Source organism: Dromiciops gliroides, chromosome 4 (assembly GCF_019393635.1).
Source record: "Dromiciops gliroides isolate mDroGli1 chromosome 4, mDroGli1.pri, whole genome shotgun sequence".
NCBI lineage: Eukaryota > Metazoa > Chordata > Mammalia > Microbiotheria > Microbiotheriidae > Dromiciops > Dromiciops gliroides.
Window position 1 is genome coordinate 122,036,854 of NC_057864.1, and position 16,707 is coordinate 122,053,560.

At 36.0% G+C, this 16,707-nt stretch overlaps 1 protein-coding gene across 2 annotated transcripts in view; it reads right to left on the bottom strand.

The window, feature by feature from the left end:
* Positions 1–16,707, bottom strand: part of EPRS1 (glutamyl-prolyl-tRNA synthetase 1) — a 70,566-nt gene that overhangs the window by 20,659 nt on the left and 33,200 nt on the right. For both annotated transcript variants that reach the window (XM_044002022.1, XM_044002021.1), the window contains 11 exons: positions 16,233–16,350; positions 15,393–15,749; positions 11,068–11,304; positions 9,595–9,825; positions 8,541–8,803; positions 6,271–6,322; positions 5,342–5,551; positions 3,641–3,713; positions 1,473–1,552; positions 1,156–1,257; positions 20–175 (listed from right to left, as the gene is read on the bottom strand). In XM_044002022.1, coding sequence (XP_043857957.1) covers positions 20–175; positions 1,156–1,257; positions 1,473–1,552; positions 3,641–3,713; positions 5,342–5,551; positions 6,271–6,322; positions 8,541–8,803; positions 9,595–9,825; positions 11,068–11,304; positions 15,393–15,749; positions 16,233–16,350 — 1,879 coding nt within the window. The remainder of the gene's footprint in view (positions 1–19; positions 176–1,155; positions 1,258–1,472; positions 1,553–3,640; positions 3,714–5,341; positions 5,552–6,270; positions 6,323–8,540; positions 8,804–9,594; positions 9,826–11,067; positions 11,305–15,392; positions 15,750–16,232; positions 16,351–16,707) is intronic.

Consider the following 16,707-nt stretch of genomic DNA (forward strand, 5'->3'; position numbering starts at 1 on the left):
CTATAACCCAAGTGGATACCTGGATTGCTCTTCCACTGGCAGAAATGAATGCTTCCACTGTAGTAGTATAATCTCCTCCTGCAAACTTCTCCTTCTCAGTTTTTCTTCCCTTTACAACAGGGATTGCCAAGAGTTCTTCATACACTTGAGCATATAAGTCAAGTATCTGCAGGACCTATACATATTACAAACGGAAGTGTTTTCACATGTATAACATTTGTTAATTTCAATTTAGAAAAGTTTAATTTAAAAAATGGACAAATTCCTCCTAAATTATACATTTTTTTTTCTGATAAGGTTTGTAAAAGCGAGCAATTTAAACATATAAAGGAAGACTTCTGAAACTGACGACCAGGAAGAAACTAATCAAAATCAAATTGCTACAACAAAAGCATACCTATTAAAACTTTTATGTTACAAATTTAGGGGATAAAGTAGCCAAAAGAGAATGTAGGTATGTCTGCATGATATTCTATGTGTATCATATATATATATATATATATATATATATATATATAAAATAGCTAAAGGCAATTCAGCATTCAGTTAAAAAATTCTAAAGAAAAATCAAAATAAGTAATTAAATATTAATCAACAATGATTAAAAAAACAATTTGGGTTGTACCACAAATTTTCAATTTCAAATTGAATTTCAATTTCAAATTCAAAATGAATATTCAAAGAATTTTCAACTATGAACAAATAATGAAAAATTCCAAATAAGAAATTACTTAAATTCTAATACATTTGACTTCAAAAGATCTATCATTCCATGAGGGTGAGCACTCCTTCCACTTAAACTGATAACTCCTTAGAATACTCTTCAACAGTTTTTATGGTAAAAAAGTTCCCTGTCCTTCTGGACATGAGCCTCTTCAAACTCAGTAAGTACAGTATAGTATCCACCACTGCCTGCCCTTTGCTGGCTGACAACCCAGTATCACCATCATGCTTCAATGAGGTATCAGAGTCTAGGGGACAGGTAGTATATAAATCAAAGGTCAGACCATTCCATGAAAATCTCTCTTTTGTGCCACTTATAAGTAGGTTACATTTCTACTTCCAAGAATTTACTGAGTGCCCATTACATGGACATCAATGTGTTATGGCACACACACCCACACAACAAATCAATCGATCATAAAAAACCTCTACCTCTTCTGCAGCTTCTTCATATGTAGCAAAAGCACTGTGTCCTTCCTGCCAAAGGAACTCACGGGTACGTAGGAAAGGCTGTGGATGTTTGAACTCCCAACGCTGAAAAAGAAGTTAATGTGTTTACAATTCAGGCACCCAATGAAATTGTTTTAGCTTACAATGACCACTACGTTATTTGGCATTTGTTTTATAACTCTCAAGCTCCAAAATAGTCCCATCTCCAAAAAAATCTACGCAATAGAATAAATAATAACTAGGCATTTTTTATTCCTGTGAAGAATAATACATGAAATCAGTAAGAGATGTGTACTTACCACTATATTGCACCACTGATTAAGTCTGATTGGTAGATCCCTATGTGACTGGACCCATTTTGCATAAGCAGGATACATTACTAGAAAGGGAAAAAAAATAAACCTTAATTACCTAACAATATACTGATCACAAAACAAACACACAAAGTTACTTCCAGGGGATGGGAGGGACTAGATGCTAGGGCTCCTCAGAGGGGGCACTTGAGCTGAGCTCTGAAGAGAGCTAGGGATTTTTAAGAGGTTGAGGAGAGGAGAGAGTTCATTACAAGCATGAAAAGGGCAAGACCACACAAAGGCATGGAGATAGGAGATGGAATGTGGTTTATGGGGAATAAAAAGTAGGCCAGTTAAACTGGATTATAGACAGTATAAATGAAAATAAAGGGTAACAGGGTAAGCTCAGAAGGCTTGAATTCCTGACAAAGGAGTTTGTATTTTATCTTAAAGGCAACAGGGAAACAGTGGAGCTTTCTAGGCAGAAGAGTGATATGGCCAGACTCTGTCCTTTAAGAATATCACTTTGGTAGTTGTATGGAGAATGGATTAAAGAGGGAAGAGAACTTAAGCAGAGAGAATGACTGTTCTAATAGTTCAGGCAAAAGGTTCACTAAAGTAAAGCATCATATTTAGTATTAAAAGGATATGGGGGTGGGGCAGCTAGATGGCACAGTGGATAAAGCACCGGCCCTGGATTTAGGAGGAGCTGAGTTCAAATCTGGCCTCAGACACTAGCTGTGTGACCCTGGCCAAGTCACTTAACCCCAACTGCCTCCTCCTCCCCCCAAAAGGATATGTAAATATACCTAAACATTTTGCTATATATTATATAAATGTTTAGTTATTACTGCCAATAATTAGAAACTTTAATATAAATTGTTATTTTAGGTGCTGTGCTTAATACAGTTGGTACTATTTTCCCATATGTAAAATAACTGACCCATGTGCTGTGAAGATACAAAATACTAAAATGTCCTAAAAGATGAATAAAGTATTAATGGGGTAGAGAAGAGAAAGAATATCAAGTCTGAGTACTTAGGTAAGCTCCAAAAAGAGCTCATGTGAGGTAGAATTGTAGAAAACAAACTGAACAAAAAACTGTTTTATGAAAAATGAATATGAATTAAGGTTAAAATACAAATACTGTTACATAAACTGCATTACAAATGGTAATATTACTACACTACCATTTTGAAAAAGAACATTCCCTTCCATTGGCATGAAACAAATTGGTTGGTTTTTTTTAAATGATAAAGGGGGCAGCTAGGTGGCACAGTGGATAAAGTACCAGTCCTAGATTCAGGAGGACCTGAGTTCAAATCCGGACTCAGACACTTGACACTTACTAGCTGTGTGACCCTGGGCAAGTCACTTAACCCCCATTGCCCTGCCCCCCTCCAAATGGTAAAGTGAGAAGAGAACCATGTTTGTAGTCAGGGGATCTAAGGTGACTCTCCACTTCACTATCTACCAAGTGAACAAATCACAACCTCTCAGAGAGGCTGTTTCCTCATCTGCCAAGTGAAGAGACTGTACTAGATGATGTATAAGGACCCTTGCAGATCTAAAGCATGGAATGATCCTATGATCTATAGATATGAAATCATACATTTCTAAAATTTGTCTGCAGTTACTATACATGATCAAAAAAAGCAGGACTTCCTGAATGTCAGATTATAGTCTATTCTCTCAATTATTCTGACAGAAATTTTATGTTACTTATTGTGTTTTACTCAAAACCCCGTAAGTTTGAAAATAATAGTAGTAACTATTACCTTTTACATTCCTATAAAGCAAACTGATAATCACTTCAGGAGAACTAATGAACTTGCAAACCTGAAATAACCAAGATGACTAATATAAACTGGAAGTGGTACAGAACTCTTAGGCACTCGATACAAAAAAAGGAATTTTTTAAAACCTTCTAAAAATTTATTTAATTTTCCTAACTAGAAAGTTTTATAAACTAGAATTTCTCTCACTGGGGGGTGAGAGAAAAAGATTTTCTAAGGAGTACTGTATTCATGAGAGTATAGTATTAGCTCTTGTTCTATACTGTATAAACTTCCTAAAACTTTAGATTTCTGGTAACTATCACAAATATAATAACTAAGTAAAGAAACTTGGAGCTACTAAGTGGCATTCTCCAGTAACCCAATGCCTTTCCTTACCTGTTTCACTAGTTGGCCGAATAGCTATTGGTTCTGCCAATTCTGTTTTGCCAGACTTTGTAACCCAAGCAACCTAGAAAGACAAAATTTGAACTTGGAAAACTTTGGGCAATTAATTAACATTTATCAAGTGCCCACTATGTTCTAGGCACCAAGTATACAAAGACAAAAGTAAAACAGTCCTACCCTCAAAGAGCTTACATTTGATCATGGTAAAGATATATCAGTAGCACCTATTATGTGCCAGGTACTATGCTAAATTCTAGGAGCTCAGTCTTCAAAATATATAGGTCATTTTTTCAGGAGAGGCAGGGTTGATACACTAACAGTTGGGAGAAAAGGCCTCAACTGATGATGAGCCCAACTAGCCACCTCCTGATGGAAAAGTGATACACAAAAGCCTTTTAGAACACTGTGTATTTGTTTTGGCCAATGCAGGAATTTGTTCTGCTTGACAATGCATACTCATAACAAAGGTTTTGTTCTTCTTTTTCAGTGGAGATGGGGGAAAGAGCAGACTATTTGTTAATTGAAAAAAAAAATTAAATTAAATGTAAAAAGAAACCCCCGGGGCAGCTAGGTAGTGCAGTGGATAGAGCACCAGCCTTGGAGTCAGGAGTACCTGAGTTCAAATCCGGCCTCAGCTGTGTGACCCTGGGCAAGTCGCTTAACCCCAATTGCCTCACTAAAAAAAAAAAAAGAAAGAAAGAAACCAGAGCCTCTAAGGGGCAGAACTGAGCATGGAGTGCGTTTCAATATGGAAGACAGTCAGCACAAAGGCATGATGTGATGACAGGACTATGCCAGCAGGCAAGTGTGGCTTGATCATTAAAGACCTGAAGGGGAATAATGCAGAGTGGCCTACAAAGGTACACTAGGGTTGGACTCTGAAGAGCTCTGAGGTCAAGGAGCAGAACTCACGTTTGTCCCTAGAAGTTACAGGGAATCACTGATCTGAGCTTCTTTTTTTTTTTTTTAAATATGGAATGCTTCACAAATTTGCGTGTCATCCTTGTGCATTCTGAGCTTCTTGAAGACAAGAATGCTGTTTTTCTGTCTTTGTGTCCTCACTCCTTAGTACGGTGCCTGGCACATAGCGAGTGCTTAAGCACTACTTGCTGCTTTTCTGATACAAAGCTAAGAATCATCTAAATAGAGACGACAAGGAAACCCGCTGGAACTGATCAGATGCTCAGTCAGTGAGACAATCTAGAGAGAGAATAGAAAAGGACCCAGGATAAAACCTTAAGGACAAACCTAATTAGGAGGCATGATAAGAATGATGAGACAGCAAAAAAGATTGAGAAGTAGAAGTACATAATTTTATGTCTCCCATTAATAGCCCTTACAATAATAATAGTAAAAATTATGCTCCAATTATAAAGAACTGTCACCATAGTATTAAGTTAGGATAGTTCAACCTAACAACCGAACTATAAAATTATTCTTACCACCTATAAATATTAAGAGTAATTTCCATTACCTACTGTTTTTAAAACTGATAAACCTGACTAAAGAATTGTCATTTATCTAATGAAGACATTAATATAAAATCGTCCATATATAATTTATCAAAAGCACATTTTTTTTGTACTTTCTTACTAAGGGGTTTTTAAGTTAACCTCAGTATCTACAAGTGAAAACAAATCTTATAGTTCTTAGAGTAACAATCATGTAAATAAAACAAATAAGCTAGCTTACCTCAGGGGCAAAGTCAGCAATATGAGTCTTTTCTTTCTCCAAAGCACCTTGAGACACAAATATGGGGAAGTAACAATTTTCCACACCCAGTTTCTTGATCTCAGCATCAAAAAAGTCTTTAATGGCTTCCCAAATGGAAAAGGCCCAGGGTCGGAGGATGTAACAACCACTCACATCATAGTACTCAATCATTTCTGCTTTTGTGATTACCTTTATAAAAATGTAAATTCATTATTACAAAAGAACTTAATGAAGCCAATAACTGAACGATTAATGAAATATAATAAAACAAGTTATAAATGCCTGATCCTCAAACTCCGAATCTCAGATTTTTCTAAATCAAATTCAAATCTTCATCAGTATGAATCATCTTCCACTTAAGCAGATTACAACCCCTTCACCCTACTTTAGTAGATTGTTTTCATTGATAGTTGTGGTAAAAAAAAAAAATGAAGGCAAATTTTCTGGTGACAAGAGTCTCAGAAATAAGCTAAGCTGGTCTTTGGAACACAAATCCACAGCCTATTACTCAAAGCCTTTACAATTTCATGGGATCTGTAATTAGAATTTGCATTTTGCTAGTTTTGCCTTTGATAACCTTGGGTCCCCCCTACACCACTGAATATGAGAACAGGATCTTAATGGAGTGTGAAAAACCACATGAAAAACATTTAAAAACTACTAATAGTGTCTCTCCTGTCCTAAGCATAATCTAAAAGAATAAGAACATACAATTCATTCAAAAGATATGATAAATACACTGAAAAATAAAATCCAGTGTTAGAAGAACTGAGATTAAATTACATATAATAAAAAAAATTACATATGCTCAAGTTTCCTTCTCTATGATTATGTACAGTAGTTAGCATGTAACTAACTATATGTTCAATTCAATGTATAAATACAAAAGTCAAATGGAATATACTCACTTGAGAAAACCAGTCTGCAAGATTTTCTTCTTTTTTTGCTTCTAACCCTAATCTGTAGAAGTTGAAAAACAAAATGAAATACCCCAATAAAATTACTACTGTTGAAATTTAAGGAAATTCGTAAAAATGACTTTAAGCAGAAGGAATCAAGTGATAGCTGGTACAAACGGCAAGTTCAATTCCTCAAGGGAGGAAGTGTACTCTTTCCCTCTAAAAAGTAGTCAGTTCGAAAATCTTCAGTGGACCATTCAGGAAGATTTAAAGTATTTAGAGCCAGCAGCTAGGCAACCTTCTGTTATTTATCTCCCACAGTCAGGCAACCCAAAATGTTTTACCAGATTATATAGCACAAAAGCTCGTACAGATAAATAGCATAGATTCTTCTGGGTAGCCATAATTATTTTGTTTTGGTGGGGCAATGAGGGTTAAGTGACTTGCCCAGGGTCACACAGCTAGTAAATGGCAAGTGTCTGAAGTTAGATTTGAACTCAGGTCCTCCTGAATCCAGGGCTGATGCTTTATCCACTGGGCCACCTAGCTGCCCCTCAGCCATAATTGATTTGTAATAGAACTCAATCCCAACCTTGACTGTGACTCCCTTATCAATCATGGAAACCTATTAGGTTGTCCTGTTGTCACTCAACTAGCAAAGGAAAACCTTAATAAAAGTGTATTGAGTATTTCTTTTGTTGCTCATCTCACTCTATAAATCCAGTTCTATTGTAGGTATATAACCCTTGAAGCAGGTACTGTGACAGAGAAACATAGCAGAACTCTAGAATTAATTATTTAGAATTAACCCTTTTGGAACATCTAATTTCGCAGATTCTTGCACCAGTTGCACATCCCACTGAACACCCCAAATTCATCTAGGAACAAGTACTCTACCTCTTTTAAATTTGTATGAATCTGTGAGTTCTCTTATACTCAGTGGATAATTCTTTCCACTTGGCAACTTTCTATTCAAATGACTAAAATATATCACACAGGATTATTCTTTAACTTATCTCAGCTATTGCTACATTTTTAGTTCTTCCTTAAAGAATATAATAGGGCACCATTATGATAAATTTATCACAAATTCTGGCTAAAAGGGTTGGAACAGTTCACCTGTTACTTAAAAGATACATCCTCTCCGAATAGGAAAACTGAAGCTAAAAATTGCTGTTATAGGAACAGCTAGGTGGCGCAATGGATAAAGCACCGACCCTGGATTCAGGAGGAACTGAGTTCAAATCCAGCCTTAGACACTTGACACTTACTAGCTGTGTGACCCTGGGCAAGTCACTTAATCCTCATTACCCTGCCAAAAAAATAAAAAAATTTAAAATTGCTGTTATTTCAAGAGTTCAGATAAGTTCTTGTCAATAACATAAAAATGATCAAATCAGTTTATCCACATATTATGTCCCTAAATACAAACTATAAAATCCTGCTAATAGCTATATTCCCAACTTTCAAAGCTTCTAATACAGAAACTCTCTTCAAAAAGTACATTCTATGGTGATAGACTTGGCTCTTCTCAGCAGTATAACAATCCAAAACAGTTTCAAAGAACTCATGACAGAAAATGTTCTCAACATCCAGAAAAAAAAGAACTGTGGATTATGAATGTAGATTGAACCATACTGTTTCTACTTTTGGACTGTTTTCCCTTCTTTTTTGAGGTTTTCTCCTTGTGCTCTGATTCTTCTTTCACAAGATGACTAATGTAGAAATATGTTTAATGTGATTGTACATATACAACCTATATCAGACTGCTTTCCATCTTGGGGAGGAGGGAGGGAAGGGAGGGTGGAAGAAAAAAATTTGGAGCTAAAAATCCTGTGAAAACAAATGTTGAAAACTATCCTTATATGTAAGTGGAAAATAATAAATTTTTTTAGAAATATAATATATTTAATATATAATAATAAACAAGGTCTATGTTTATAAATAAAACATATAAGACTCTGAAAAGGTAATGTGGGTCTTCCATAATCTCATCTTTAAACAATCTTAATCAAGTATTTCAAAGTTCTCATAGAAAGAAGTTCCAAATACTTCTACCTTTCCTTATAAAAAACAAAAAGCCAAAACCCGCCAAAACACTTCTTGCTTTTACCAAATCTTAATTACTCATACTATGGCTTTAGCATGCAGATTTTCTTTCTATCTAAGAGCTCACACTGACCAAAAGAAGCTGTATACATTTTAAACTAGCTCAATTCAACCAAAATTTCTTCCTTGGAGTGTGTGGGGAGTAAATTGCCGGGGGTGCGGTAGGTTACCTGGTTTGTTTCTTAGGTCCCTGACCTTCTCCTGCTCCACCTGAAGACATCCCACTACTGTGGTCCTTGGTGGGCTCTTTCTTTTGGCTATCATTTTGTTTCTGTGATTTATTTTGCTTTTCAGACTTATTTTCCTTTTCTTTCTTCTTTTTATCCTTGTCTTCAGTTCCAGTGGCAGAAACTGGTTTGTAATCCACTCCTGTCAGAGACTTGTACTGTGCCTTCAACTGAAGGAGCTCCTGTACAGCTGCATCTACTTTATCCTTCAAGACAACAGAAAAGGAAAATACAAGGCAATAAGAATCACAAATTACTTTCTATACATTGAACAATAATTATTATGACAAATAATGCTAATGCTTAATAGAGTTCTAAACAAAACTAGTCTCAGAAGGAAAAGTATAAACAAAACACTAAATTTTAATGGAATTAAATAAACAAATTATGACTTTGTCTGATGGAACTCTAAAGTAAAAGTTATTAAAACTCCAGTTTAACAAAAAGGATCAGAAATCCTTCCACTGAACACAACACCTACAACAGTAGTCTAAGTTAAATATACATGCTTATACATATGCATGCATGTATACATAGCCACACACAAAACACACATGCACACACATGCACACACATGCACATGTGTTGGATCAGACCTATGATTTCATTGGTCCAGAAGTTCCAGTGACACACTTGCTCTTCAACTTAGAATCTAAGATTGCCTGGGATGGTAGCAGGCGAAAGACTTGTCTAATCCAATATACAGCTGAGGCAGAACATAAAGTCTTGTCTTTCTAATTCCCAATCATTCCCTGCTTTTGCTCTCCACACTGTATGATAGATTTTCTAAATTTTTTTAAAAAACTAAATCCTTTTATAATTCAAAAGACAAACAAAAATACCCTCCACATATTACTCTACTGGTTCTCTCTCGTTTCACTCATATGAATCAGTACAACATACTCTATTACTTCATCAGACATAATAATAAACCACCTTTTCAGAGAGATCTATGACAACATAAGACTGGTTTGTAGGAATGAATATAAACACAGACCTTGGTGACTTTTTCAGCTTTTAGTTTACGAACTTGATCTCCTTGGGCAGTCACTTGGTCAAACAAAGCTTTGGCCTCAGGTGTATCAGGACCACCGATTTCAATGATTTTGGCTGGACTTGAAACCGAACTGTGAAATGGAGGTTGACTCGGCTTGTATTCTTGACCAGTTTTTTCTTTATATTCAGCTTTTAGGGAAAGTAACAGTTTTACAGCTTCATCAACTTTATCCTGGGTTAAAAGAAAAAAATAAAAAATACACACACAAAAAGGAAAACTATGAAGGTAAATAATAGAAGTCACAGAGACTTCAGTCCTTATATAACCAAAATATTCCTGTAAATTGTGTGCTCCCTATTTTTAATAGCTAGATATATTTTAAGGTTTGCAAAGTGCTTTACATAGTATCTCTCTTAACCCTTATTATACCCACTTAATGAATAAGGAAACTGAAGCTGAAAGAGTTTAAAGTAACTTGGGCTGGATCATGTAAGTATCTGAGGCTGGATTCAAACTCAGTTCTTCCTGATTCCAAGTCCAATATGCTAGCCATGGTACCACCTTGCTGTCACAGATAGACTGAAACCAAGGAAGAATTAAACCATTTAGACTAAAAGTATAGGAAAAAAAATCTAAGGCAAAGTTGAGAATAGGATTCATATGTATGATACATATTCAGTTCACAAGAAAAAATTTATTCAAGACATAGATTGAACTTCTATAAATCTAACGTCTAATTTATGTACAATGAAAGCCAAACTGGAGATGTAACACATACAGTACCACAAGTCCAGGGAAAGGGAAAAAGAGGGAAAAAAATTCAGGGTACAGACAAGATCATTATCTATTTTTTAAAAACAAAAAACATCAGTTTTCCCAGGCAGTTGCATTGTTGCTGGAGCAGTTTCAGAAATGTGGGGGCTGAGGGTGGGGGAGTGCGGCGGAGCTATAGCCCAATTACAATTTAAAAAGCAAGAAACTCCACTTTCTAAATTGGAAATGAACTGGATAACCCATCAAGCATTTTTAAAATGCCTATGTCGGGGGGCCACTAGGTGGAACAGTGGATAAAGCACCTGCCCTGGATTCAAGAGGACCCGAGTTCAAATTCTGCCTCTGACACTTGACACTTAACCAGCTGTGTGACCCTGGGCAAGTCACTTAACCCTCATTGCCCTGCCCCCAGGCATTGTGTGGACTGTAAGATGTGATTATTTTGGTGATTTCAACTGCACTCACATACACACACTTGTGTGTACTCAAGCACATGCATATACATGTGTCATATCCTTTAATATTACAACTTTTAATTTAGTTTCATCATTCCTAATGGTAGTAAGGAATAGCAACAATGGTACAAGACAGGAACTTCATTATCTTGCCTGCTGTTTATACAATACATGGTGTCAGTCTAAAGAAATAAACTGCTTCTGAGCAATAAAATTAAAAGGTAGCTTCTGACCACGAACATACCTTTGGAGCTTTTTCAGATTTCAGTCTACGGACCATTTCTCCTTGCTCAGCCACTTTATTATAAAGTGCTTTACTGTCTACTGAACTTGAGCATGTACTTTGGGGTGGAGAGGAGGTAAGAGAAGTGGAAAGAGGAGAAGCCGAAGGAAGACTGCCCGGTTTGTATTCCTGGCCCGTCTTTTGTTTGTATTCTGCCTTTAAAGTTAGAAGAATTTTCACAGCAGAATCTATTTGATCCTGAGAAAGGAAAAAAGAGAAATGTCCATCATATATGTACTTACATTTTAAAAATTAAACATGCACATTTTAAAATCAGCTGAATGAAAATGGAGAAATGTCGAGAAAGATCAAATGATGTTCTTAACCATTTCTGCAGAGAAAGGCGCATTTAAAATAGGTACTGTTTTGTAGTAATAGCAAATACTGAATAGTAAAGAAATACACCAGACATTGTTCAGTCAAACATTCTCTGAGAGATAGGGATGGGGTGAGCTTACAGTAATCTAAATGAACACCGTCTAAGCAGAAAATGAAGACAGATAAATATTCAAGACAAAGTGAAAACTTAGATACCATATTAGTTTATTTCATAATCATTGGGGAACTAAATATTCTGATTAACTGGAATGTGTTCCCTAAACAAATTATCAGTTTTGAAAAAAATGTTGTATAACAAACATTCCATTACAAGACAAAACTACTTTGTATTATCTAATTCTTTACTATTTCAATGATTCTATAATTTTCATCAATCTAGATTGTAAATCCCTCATAAGATGCCACTCCACCTCCAAAAGACAACCCATCCATGCCTGCTCGTCCTGTTATTCAACCATATCACATTCCATATGTATCATTTACTTAATTTTTGGGGGGGGGGGCAATGGGGGTTAAGTGACTTGCCCAGGGTCACACAGCTAGTAAGTGTCAAGTGTCTGAGGCTGGATTTGAACTCAGGTCCTCCTGAATCTAAGGCCGGTGCTTTATCCACTGTGCCACCTAGCTGCCCCCTCACTTTTTTTTTTTTTGATAAAATGATAACTGAACACTACTGCAGCTGAAATAGGAGACTAAGTGAAATCTATACTCACCGATATGCTATTACATACTCACACATTATTTAAAATTCCCTGATTTTTATAAAATACAAATGACTACTAAAAATAAAGTGAAGAAAAGGAAGGGATGTGTAGGGGGCAGGATAGGGGGGAGAAAGAAGATATAACAGGAATGAGGATGGGGGAGTATAATCCTGTTAGTTGCTCTTTCTAGTTATTTGGAATCTGGGTAAACAGGAGTCTACCAGAATACAACAAATATGGATAATAATGAGAACTCCTTTACATGTGGTACCCTTTATATCTTGCAAATCTTTTTTGGACACTATGGGCACAATATACATAAGAGGAAGTATGGTATGTGAATTAGCTCTGGGTTTGAAGCTATGAAACGTGAGATCAAATATTGATTTAGACACTTTAAATGTATGAGCAAGCTGCGATCTTTCAATTCAGTTTCCACATCTGTAAAATGAGGATGATAGTTATACTACCTACTTCAAAATAAGAAATACAATTTGTAAACCTAAAGTTTTAGATGAATAATTTGCCGATTATATACATTTTTAAAGAAGGGACTTTAAGCTTTAAACATTATATAATACACAAAGATGTACATACAAGTTCCCAATAAATGTAATTACATATTAGTATATATGTATGTATATGTATCTATCTATGAACATGTGTAAGTCAGTATATGGTTTTTTTTGGGGGGGGGGGGCACTGAGGGTTAAATGACTTGCTCAGGGTCACACAGCTACTAAGTATCAACAAGTGTCTGAGGCTGGATTTGAACTCAGGCCCTCCCAAATCCAGGGACAGTGCTTTATCCACTGTGCCATCTAAGCTGCCCCCTAAGTCAGTATATGTTAAAGTTTGAGACAGATAAATTAGACCTGGAAGGAACTTCAGAAATTATTCTCAGTAAATTTGGGAATTTAGAGTAAAAAAAAAAAAACTTGCTGCAAATGATACGGAGAGTTTATAGAAAACACTAAGCAGTCCTTGATAAAGAAGGATACAGCCAATGGAAAGATTTCCTCTGGTTTTATACTATAAACATAAAATACATCCAAGCTCATAACAGTTATCACAGCTATATTCCAAACTACCAAGAGAAGGCAGTATTGCATAATAAAAGGTTATCTTTGACAAAAACTACCAGCAATGCAGCCTAATTTCTAAAATTTTATGTTATGGTTTGAAAGGGAAGAGGAAAAAGTAAATTTCACTTTAGACATTTTCACTAGTTTAAAATCTAATTGGGGGGCAGCTAGATGGCGCAAAGCACCGGCCCTGGATTCAGGAGGACCTGAGTTCAAATCCGGCCTCAGACACTTGACACTTACTAGCTGTGTGACCGTGGGCAAGTCACTTAACCCCCATTGCCTTAAAAAAAAAAAAAATCTAATTGGGGGGCAGCTAGGTGGTGCAGTGAATAAAGCACCGGCCCTGGATTCAGGAGGACCTGAGTTCAAATATGACCTCAGACACCTGACACTTACTAGCTGTGTGACTCTGGGCAAGTCACTTAACCCACATTGCCCGACGCCAAAAAAAAAATCTAATTGATGTTATCATTATAAAAAAAAAATAATGGTGCTTAATGTTTAAAGTGAAATTTTTTAAATGGCAGACTTCTATGCAAAGAATTAAGCCCACTGATACTTCAGTAGTAATTTGGAGTCATTGCTTCTGTCCTCAAATTGTATCCTTCACATGAATACTTCTTTCCATTTATTTATTTTTTGTGTGTGTGGCAGTGAGGGTTGTGACTTTCCCAGGGTCACACAGCTAGTAAGTGTCAAGTGTCTAAGGCTAGATTTGAACTCAGGTCCTCCTGAATCCAGGGCTGGTGCTTTATCCACTCAGCCACCTACCTGCCCCCATTGCTCTTTTTAAAATTTATTTTATTTTTTGAATACTTCTTCAGGGTTTTTTTCTGTTTTGTTTTGTTTGGTCTTGTAAAATCAATAATTTTTTGTTTTTTGATTTTGTTTTTATTTTTGCTGGGTAGTGAGGGTTAAGTGACTTACCCAGAGTCACACAGCTAGTTAGTGTCAAGTATCTGAGGTCAGATTTGAACTTGGGTCCTCCTGAATCCAGGGCCAGTGCTTTATCCACTGTGCCACCTAGCTGCCCCCAAAATCAATAATTTTTATTAGTTGTTGTATGAATATCTGACTTTGTTGTAGTTAACTAAATACAATTAATTCAGTTGCTTTGTGTCTAAAGTCCATTTTTTTCTTTATAACTAAAAACAAGCCTTATTCTTTGCATCATTTTGATTCACAGATTTTGTCTTTTATATCTGTTGTCCAGATCCCTCCTCCAAAATTTTATTTGAACAAAACATAAAAATCTGTCCAGCTGACTAATACTATCTTTTTAGAAAACCACAATGTTGGGGTAGCTAGGTGGCGCAGTGGATAGAGCAGCAGCCCTGGAGTCAGAGGACCCGAGTTCAAATCCGGCCTCAGACACCTGACACTTACTAGCTGTGTGACCTTGGGCAAGTCACTTAACCCTCATTACCCAACCTCCCCCCAAAAGAAAAGAAAACCACAATGTTCTAGTTGATTAACATGAATGAAACTTTTTTTAGTGGTTAAAAATGTTTTTGTTACAAAGAAAATTTGGAATGTTCAAATATTGTTAATTTAAACTTTTTAAAAATTTTTCAACCCATCAAACTGCCTCCCTCTTTTTTTTCCAGTTTTAAAAATTAGGCTGCACTGCGGTCAGTTTTTGTCAAAGATAACCTTTTATTATGCAATACTGCCTTCTCTTGGTAGTTTGGAGTATAGCTGTGATAACTGTTATGAGCTTGGATGTATCTTATGTTTATAGGATAAAACGAGAGGAAATCTTTCCATTGGCTGTATCCTTCTTTATCAAGGACTGCTTAGTGTTTTCTATAAATTCTCCGTATTATTTGCATCAATTTTTTTTTTGTACCCCAAATGCCAGAAAATGCTGAACTGATACTGAAGGACCAGGATTCCCAAGAAGTATCATTCCTTGAAATACAGTTCAAGCATTTATGTCTTGGGATCTACTTGCTGTCAGATATGTGGTAATCTGGAGTTCAGGGCCTATGTACTCAAGCCCAAGGCCAAGGAAACTTAAAAAAAAAAAAGTATTTTTATGTTACAAATTATAAGAAACAAAACAGAGGATCTAAAAAAAGACACATATTATATGTAGTGTAAACAGATTTAATTCATGTATTTATAATGTCTTAATTCACCTCATTAAGCTTACCTTTGAGGCCTTTTCAGCTTTGAGCTGACGAACTACTTCTCCTTGTGCTGCAACTTGATCATAAAGAGACTTATTGTCTAGAGTAAAGGAATTCTTTGACATGGGGGAATCCTTTTGTACTTCAGTTGGAGGATTTCCAGGTTTGTATTCCTGGCCGGTTTGCTCTTTATATTCAGCTTTCAAAGCCAAAAGTTGCTTTACAGCGACATCTACATCTTCCTTGGCTGCTTTCTTTGCTTTTAATTCTCGAACAATGTCACCCTGAGCAGACACTCTGTTGTAAAGGGCCAAAGCATTCTCTGGGGTCCCAAGATCCTTATGCACAGGGGGTACAGGCTTTTCTTTCAAAGTAGTTATCTTCAAAGGGAGAAAAGAAAAATTAATAAGGAGTTCATGTGGAATGTAGATAATAACTTTTCTCAAAACACATCCTTAAAACACACAAATGCAACTTTTCTATCCAAAAATGGCTCTAATGGTTTTTCTTTTAATTTTACTAAAACTGAACCACAGCTAATAAAGATCTTTCCCTGTAAAATGGTACTGGAAAAAAACTACTGTAGGAAGAAAATAAATTATCATGATCAATCAATTAAGGAGCATTCATTAATGTGCCAGGCACTGTTTTAGGTGGAGACATAAAGACAAAAGTAAAATGGTCCCTGACTTCAAGGAGCCTGTATACAAGTAACTGGGGCACCACTGGGGTAGAAGAGGGGACAGAGCAGGTGGAGAATCAGGAAAGGCAGTTAAAGCAACAAGACTAGTTGGATAATATGGACATTTAAAGCACTAAATAATTCTAATTTACAAACATATCTATAAAAATAATACTTTTACCTCGCTCTTTGTTGCTTCTGCTCTAGTCTTTTCTTTTGAGCCAGATGTTGGCATTTCCTTTGTATGACCATCAGGGATGTATATCAAAATGCACGGGGCTTCTCTGCAACTATATGGGCTAAAATAAAAATTAGGTGGGAAAACACCATAAAACTGCTTGAATACAAAGTAAATAGAAAAATCTAAATTAAGTGCATAAGATATTTTAAAAGAGAAACAAAGAACAAATCTTTTTTAACTTCAAGCTACAATAGTTCATGACTCCTTAGAGATTTTTAAGTCTTACAAAAAAAGTACCTATACACAGATTATTATTGTACTCATTTTCTTTCTTTTTTTTGTGGGGCAACAGGGGTTAAGTGACTTGCCCAGGGTCACACAGCTAGTAAGTGTCAAGTGTCTACAGTTGGATTTGAACTCAGGTCTTCCTGAATCTGGGGCCGGTGCTTTACCCACTGCGCCACCTAGCTGCCCC